Raw genomic sequence first — 8,076 nt, 5'->3', positions numbered from 1 at the left:
GTGTACTACAGTGGAACTGTAGAGGCATTTCCACGAAGGTGGCCGAGCTCAAGACCCGACTGCGATTTAACAAGCTTCGGGTGTGGGCTATGTTACTTCAGGAAACTAACGCCTTGCCATCTATTCCGGGCTTCAGCGGCTGCGCGTCTCCTTCAATGACCGACCGTCGCGTGCAGACTGCTTCTCCCCCGGGATAGGCGGCGACATATGTTGAAACGTGTATTCCTCATGTACGCCTTTCTCTCGAAAACTGGTGCACATCATACCAAGAGGTAGTAGCAGTTGCTGCGAAATTTCTTAAAGGAACCGTTGTTCTTGTTTCTTATTACGTTCGACCAGCTGGAGGCGCCTCTTCCCGTATTAATCTTGGCTTGTTATTAAGTGTTCGTCGGCAATACCCCGGGTGTCCAATTTTAGTCGGAGGCGACTTTAACGCCCCTCACCCAGATTGGGGGTATCCGACTGCAAACCCTCGTGGTAGGCGTGTGCGGGACGCCTTCACCGATGCCCTGTTTGTTCTGCTTAATCACCCTGGGACAGCAACACGGCCTGTGCGTCACAATGCGTAGTGCTGCCTATGCTCCAGAATTCAACAAGGTTGATGACTGGGCACGTTGGTATGGGTTCATACTTGACCAGCCAAAAGACGAGACACAGCAAAGAGGAGGACAGGACAAGGCTTGACTATCAACTGAATGTTTATGATCGGAAGAAAACAACGAAGACTCCTTCCGAAAAGCTCGCGCACAACCCAACCGGTGGAATGCAAGACATTGGGAAGAAGATGACAGTGTACCTCGTGATAGTTTTAGTTCTGCAGTGTCTCATAAGAAAAAGCTCACCACCTGCAGAAAGAATGTGGTCTACCGCATTCCGTTGAATTGTGGCAGGGGCTACTACGGGCAGCCAGGCAGATGTCTAAATGTGCGCCTGACGGAACACTCTAATTCTCTGGGAGGGAAGGCGAGTTCCAATCTTGCGCTACATGCGCAATCCCGAGAGTGTAAGTCGAAGCATGACCCGTCCCTTTGTGCGCCTGACTTCAATAATACGGGTGTAGTTTACAGCAATGGTAATCAACTATGCAGGGAGTTGGTTGAAGCATTTTACATTGCTAAAGCCGAGGACAAGTGCGTGGCTAAGGCGTCGGTTAGCCTTCATTGTAAGGAATTTGACCTCTTAGATAAATCGTTAGTTAGGCCTTGACTTTGAATTGGCTTTGAATTTTCGTCTTCATCTTCTTCCCAATGTCTTGCATTCCACCGGTTGGGTTGTGCGCGAGCTTTTCGGAAGGAGTCTTAGTTGTTTTCTTCCGATCATAAACATTCAGTTGATAGTCCAGTCTTGTCCTGTCCTCCTCTTTGCTGTGTCTCGTCTTTTGGCTGGTTAAGTATGAGCTCCAGACTTGACGTGGTGGTTGGGCGCAGGAAATCCCTCATGGCACATGGAGCCAGACTGCTGGGGAAGTGATCACCACCCTATCCTCATCGGTCTCCATCCCTCCCGTCTCCGCCCTTTACGCCGCAAATGTTCTGTGATAAACTGGGACAGCTTTCGCTCATGTCTCGACAGCATGTCTTCAGATTCGCCGTCACTCCTTGTTGACCGTATACAGAGTGCACTAAACAGTCCTACGACTACTACCTGGATTGATGAAGGTCGACCGGCACCAGATCTCGGCCTGCTTAACTTGTGGGCAGCCCGCCGTCAAGCTGAGCTGGCTGCTACGCGAGACCCTACTTCGGGGCAGGCACGTACACGACTGAATTATCTTACCGCGAAAGCTCGGAGATATGGGCACGGCGGCACTTCCGAGATGCGGTTCGCTCAGAATCCGTTTTCTTTCATCGTGCAGTGTCTGGTCGTCCTGCTGCTTCACGCCACGACTGGGAGCAGGGACATACCAGCGTACTCCGGACGGAACGAGGGATCAACGACACAGCTTTTCACGTGCCGCATTATCTACCTCCCTCGACAACAAAGGCATTCCATCTGCCCCACCCATCGGAGACAAGCTGCGGATCATCTGCGCCTCAGCAAACAAGAGCGCCACCGCTGGACTGGCTGATATATGTCAGCGGCGAACCTACGGCTGGCACTGGGCACGGCGGCACTTCCGAGATGCGGTTCGCTCAGAATCCGTTTTCTTTCATCGTGCAGTGTCTGGTCGTCCTGCTGCTTCACGCCACGACTGGGAGCACGGGACATACCAGCGTACTCCGGACGGAACGAGGGATCAACGACACAGCTTTTCACGTGCCGCATTATCTACCTCCCTCGACAACAAAGGCATTCCATCTGCCCCACCCATCGGAGACAAGCTGCGGATCATCTGCGCCTCAGCAAACAAGAGCGCCACCGCTGGACTGGCTGATATATGTCAGCGGCGAACCTACGGCTGGCACTGGGCACGGCGGCACTTCCGAGATGCGGTTCGCTCAGAATCCGTTTTCTTTCATCGTGCAGGTGAGGAAGCAATACGGAAAATGTTTTCGTTCAAATGACCTGTGTTTGGTGGTGCTGCCGTGCCCGCGGCTTGCTGGGTTCGTGTTTTCCATGATATCATGTTTGCGAAAGCTATTGCTGTTGGGAGGGGACATAGAGACGAACCCTGGACCAGATATAGCGCTAATAGCTAAACAACTGAAGGAAATAGCCTTAGACATAAAAGATATTAAGGAGATAAAACTAGCCGAAATTGATAAAAAACTAAACACTCTTACCAGACTGGAAAATTCTGTTGCCTGCTTTCAGCAAAAATTAGCGGATATGGAATGTGTCATCAATAAGCTTGAAAAACGAATTGACGATCTAGACAATCGTAGCAGGCGTTCCAATCTGATCATATACGGCCTCCCTGAAATTGAAGAAGAGACCAACGAAATTCTTGAAAGTGCTGTGAATAAAGAAATAATACAGGACACCCTGGAACTAGAACCAGTGGACATCGAGCGGATTCACCGTTTAGGTAGACCGGGACCAAATAAAACGCGGCCGGTCATCCTTAAACTCCTGGACTGGAGACAAAAGACAGCAATTCTGAAAAAGGGTTTCAAACTAAAGGATACGGACTTCTCGATCGGGGAAGATTTCTCGCCAAAAATAAGAGAAATACGCAAAAAGTTGTGGGAAAAATCTAAACCTCACCGTGATAAAAAAGCAAAGGTATCACTAGCATTTGACAAACTTTATATCAATAGCCGCATATATGTATGGGATGATGAAAGAGGCGACATAGTTCCGTTAGAAAAAAACGACGCCGTGAGCGGACCAGTCACCCGTCGCAAGGCACATTCAAAGATGTAACCATATTAAATATAAATGCCCGAAGCATCCTCAACAAAACTGATCTTCTCGAAAACTTGCTTGTAGTATACGAACCTGATATTGTAGGCATCACTGAAACTTGGCTGTCGGCAGATATCTCGAACCGAGAAATCGCCCCTCCAAACTATTCCGTAATTCGTAAAGATAGACAGACACGTGGTGGTGGTGTAGCATTACTAATAAAAAAGTACATTTCTTTCGTCGTATTGCCAAAAGTTGAGGATGCTGAGGCCATATTTTGTAAGGTGTCAACCAATGGTGGTCATATTTTTGTAGGATGTGTTTATCGAAGCCCTTCATCGGGGCACGAGAGCATATGTTCTGTTCAAGAGTTCATGCAACGCCACATTCGCAGTAGAAATTCACGTGTGATGCTAATGGGTGATTTTAACCTTCCTGAAATGGATTGGACTCACATGAATCCCTCATCCCCTGCATCTCATGCGATAGTCGATTTAATGCTAAGTTTCAGCCTTCGCCAAACAGTGACATGTCCAACGCGAACACAGGATACATCGAAAAATGTGCTTGATCTGATATTCCTCAGTGAAAACTTTCCCTTGGACAGGACCCAGAATAACATCATCAAAGGTATCTCCGACCATGACATTCCGATTTGTATTCTGCCCCTGGGAATTACCGACATACCTCGAACTGCTTTAACAATAATACCGAAGTTTAACAGAGCTGACGATGCAAGCATCCTTACCTATCTGGAACACGAACTTAACTCCTTTTCCGCATTTTCCTTTAGTATAGATACTGATATCAACGCTCTTTGGCTCATGTTTAAAAAGATTGTAACTCACTGCATATCTCATTTTGCCCCCCTGTTAACAAAAAGGCCCGCAACAAAAAATCCCTGGATTACTCGTGAAGTCATTCAAGCAAAACGTCGTGTTAAGAGGCTTCGACAAAACATTAAATCGAAAGGAACAACAGCTCTTAAAAAAACTAAACTAACAAACGCTATTTCAGACTTTAAACAAAAAGCAAAAAAAGCTAAACAACACTACTTCCAGGTTACACTTCCAGATTTCCTCACCAATAACCCGCAACGGTTCTGGAAACATTTTGGCGGGGATAAAAGCGATGCCTCTCATCTACCAGTCGGGGAGAGGGTTAAAGTGGCAAATGCGCATAATGATTTTTTTCGCTCAGTGTTTACAGTCGATAACTGCTCTATACCCGTTACAGAAATATATGATGTTCCAAAAATTGATCCTCTTATCATTACCGACGCCGGCATTTTTAATCTTCTTCTTGGCCTGGACGATAAGAAAGCAACCGGTCCTGATGAAATTCCAAACGCCTTTTTAAAACGGTACGCCGAACCATGCAGCAAGTTCCTAGGTCTCATCTACCGTAAATCCCTTAGTACCTGCAAACTGCCAGATGACTGGAAAATGGCCAAGGTATTACCAATCCATAAATCAGGCAGTACTTCTTTAGTATCGAATTTTAGGCCAATATCACTGACTAGCACTGCGTGTAAATTATTGGAACATATAATTTCTAAACACCTAACTGAGTTCTTAGAACGCTTTAACTTATTATCACGTAATCAGCATGGGTTTCGCCGCGGCCTATCTACTATTACTCAATTAACGGAAGTTGTTCACGACCTCGCTTTAAATATTGATAACTGCAGCCAAACTGACATTATATTACTCGATTTCGCTAAAGCATTTGACTGCGTGTGTCATTCGAAACTAATCGCAAAGTTGCAAGGCTTCATTGGTGAGAGCGAAATATTGGCTTGGATAGAGGACTTTTTGCATCAACGGTCACAATTCGTATTCTACCACCACGTGCAATCCAGATCGGTAGCAGTCACATCCGGAGTTCCTCAAGGCTCTGTTCTGGGACCCCTGTTATTTCTTATCTTTATTAACGATATTACTGCCAATATTAACTGTAAGATCAAACTCTTTGCTGACGACTGCATAATATACAGAGAAATAAGAAGCCACGAAGATCATGTCATTCTCAACAGGTCATTAGAAAAAATCGCTGAATGGTGCAATAACTGGCAGATGTCAATCAACACAAAGAAATCCGTAGCAATGGCAGTAACCAGGAAAAAACAGCCTTCTAATTTCGTGTATAAAATGAATGACATTCCACTTACCTTTGTTAACAAACACAAATATTTAGGTGTCACACTAACTTCAGACCTTAGATGGAACGAACACATTAGTAACATCACTGCTACAGCATTGCGCAAGTTATTTTTTCTTAGAAGATGTATTCGCCTAGCCCCTGCACAAACTAAACTTTTAGCTTATAAGACTTTTATTAGACCAGTACTAGAATATGCTAACACCGTTTGGTTTCCCCAGTCTCTTACTAACATTTCGAGGCTTGAAAGAATACAGCGTAAAGCACTAAGATTCATTCATAACAAATACAAGCGAACAGATTCACCAACCGAACTAGCTGTAATATCCGGGCTCGAAACGCTATCAGCAAGAGCAAAGTTGGCGCTATTAAAATTTTTATATCAACTACTACATAACGCCTTTAACATCGACTTATCACAGTATGTCTCATTATCACATAAGCGAGAGTTAAGAAACCATCACGCGTTCACGCTAACCGAATTTTCATGTCACAGTGATGCATTTAAACATTCTTTCTTCCCGTTGGCAACAAGTGAATGGAATTGCCTGCACTCATCTGTTACTAACGCTGACTCATTTTAAAGTTTTTGTTCCAAACTACAGGCCACGGTGTGAGCTGACATTATTCCGTTACAAATTTCGCTTTCTTTTTTCCTTCGCTTGTTTAACGCAGCCTGTTATCCCATTGTTTCGTTTTTGAACTTGTATGTGTTCTTTATTTGTGAGCTGTTTGTGCGAATTTGATAACACATTTTCAGTTTTTTGTGCTTTAAGAATTGCCTAATACTGTATCTTTGTAGAGCTGCTTTATTTCTTGTCATCATCATTTTTTCGATATTATGAATACAATGCCCACCTGCTATGGTCTCAACTAGAGACTGGCAGTATTGTAAATAAATAAATAAAATATGAACGTGACCTCTCGCGACGCCAGTGGCATGCATGGTGTGAACAATTTTCTGATAAATCATCGAATGCCTCACTGTGGCGAACGTTTCGTGCAATGGAACACGGTCGTCGTTCTACTGACGCAGCAGCAACAGCATGCTTTGCGACTATCTGTCGCCGGGCGATTTCGCCAAAGAAGCTGCTCGAAAATTTTTGCCAAAATACGATATGCGGCCTCCTTCAGCTGTAAATCTTAATTTGGCAGGTATCCCTGCCGACGCATGGAAACTACCATCTGCTGCCGACGCAGATGGAATTGCGAGCCTCTTTTCGATGTGCGAGCTGCTGGCTGCAATTGACGATGCGAAACTGAAAACAGCGCCCGGCCTGGATAAAATTCAGTATGAGGTTTACAAGAACCTCAGTACTGCTGCACTTCCTCAACTACTAGACACCATAAACAAAGTGTGGCTTGATGGTGTCGTACCCGAGAGCTGGAAAACCGCTGTCGTGATCCCTATTCCCAAACCTGGGAAGCCTCCAACGGACCTCGCCAACTTACGACCAATCTCCTTAACATCAACGCTTTGCAAGCTCGCAGAGAAAATGCTAGCCACACGACTTTCTTGGCGGCTTGAACAGCACGGTTTTTATCACCCTGCTCAAATTGGATTTCGTCCATACATAGGTACAGAGGACGGGTTGGCTGTCTTGGCATCAGCTGTTCTATCATCTACCCGCAGCCACAATGTGCGTACCATATTAGCAATGGACGTTGAAAAGGCATATGACAACATCAGTCATGCTGCAATCCTGAATGCCATTGACATGCTTCATCGCCCTCCGAGAGTACGCACTTTTGTCGCATCATTTTTGGACGGAAAAAAAATTTGCAATACGCCTCAGCGGTGACACTGTTGGTTCGTTCGTTTCACTACGTGGCGTGCCCCAGGGATCAGTATTGTCTCCGACGTTGTTCAATATTACTTTCATCCCATTGGCCTGGCGCTTACATGATATCCCTGAAATCAAGTTTTTGCAGTACGCAGATGATATCACGGTATGGAGCAATCACCACGATCTTCTCACTCAAGAGGCCGCCCTTCAGTTAGCATTAGACGTAACCTCTGATTACGCATCCTACATTGGACTTCAACTTTCTGTGTGTAAAACTTCATCCACGTCAGTCGCCAACCGCTGGGGACGCCGTAAACTTGCCTCAAATCCAATTCGTCTCTCTCTATCAGGCACCCCAATACAAGAAAGTTCGAGCCTGAAAATTCTGGGCTTAACAATTCACCAATCAGGATTAGCGACTGCTTGGCTTTCTCAGGCAAAAAAGCAAGCACTTCAAACTATAAGTTTAATAAGAAGAATCGCACCTAAAACGGGTGGCGCTGGCTCGTCTGTTGCACGCCAGTTAGTAAGGGCGGTTCTGCAGCCCCGTATCGTTTATCAGGCCCAGTTCCAGCATCTTACAAGGGCACAATGGGATCGCCTTGAAGCCGTAAATCGAGAAGCTATGAGGACCATAACATGCCTTCCACGAATCACACCGGTCGTAGCGTTACAGGAGAATGCGCAGCACAACACCATCGATGAACTGGTGCAGCAGCGCCGTGATGCTCGCAGACTCAAGGCCACTTTGTCACATTCCATGCAAGCACTGAGGGCGTATGCAACGTCGCACATTATTCTTGAGCCACCTGCGCCAGCTCTCCCTCCCTGGAAATTTATA

At 45.9% G+C, this 8,076-nt stretch overlaps 1 protein-coding gene across 1 annotated transcript; it reads left to right on the top strand.

Annotated features, from left to right (window-relative positions):
- The first annotated feature begins 1,878 nt into the window (after window positions 1–1,878).
- On the top strand, window positions 1,879–3,471 carry LOC146210057 (uncharacterized). The gene has a single exon (XM_084587479.1). It carries the CDS (start codon window positions 2,122–2,124, stop codon window positions 3,304–3,306), a length of 1,185 nt encoding a protein of 394 aa, XP_084443605.1. The 5' UTR covers window positions 1,879–2,121; the 3' UTR covers window positions 3,307–3,471.
- Window positions 3,472–8,076: the final 4,605 nt, after the last annotated feature.

Source organism: Amblyomma maculatum, chromosome 1 (genome assembly GCF_055883805.1).
Source record: "Amblyomma maculatum isolate TAMU_Amacu chromosome 1, ASM5588380v1, whole genome shotgun sequence".
Classification (NCBI taxonomy): Eukaryota; Metazoa; Arthropoda; class Arachnida; order Ixodida; family Ixodidae; genus Amblyomma; species Amblyomma maculatum.
The sequence above is the reverse complement of the archived record's forward strand: the minus strand, read 5'-3'. Positions and strand labels throughout refer to the sequence as shown.

Coding starts and splice junctions, on each gene's coding strand:
- LOC146210057 (XM_084587479.1), top strand. CDS start 2,122: ATGCGGTTCGCTCAGAATCCGTTTTCTTTCATCGTGCAGTGTCTGGTC.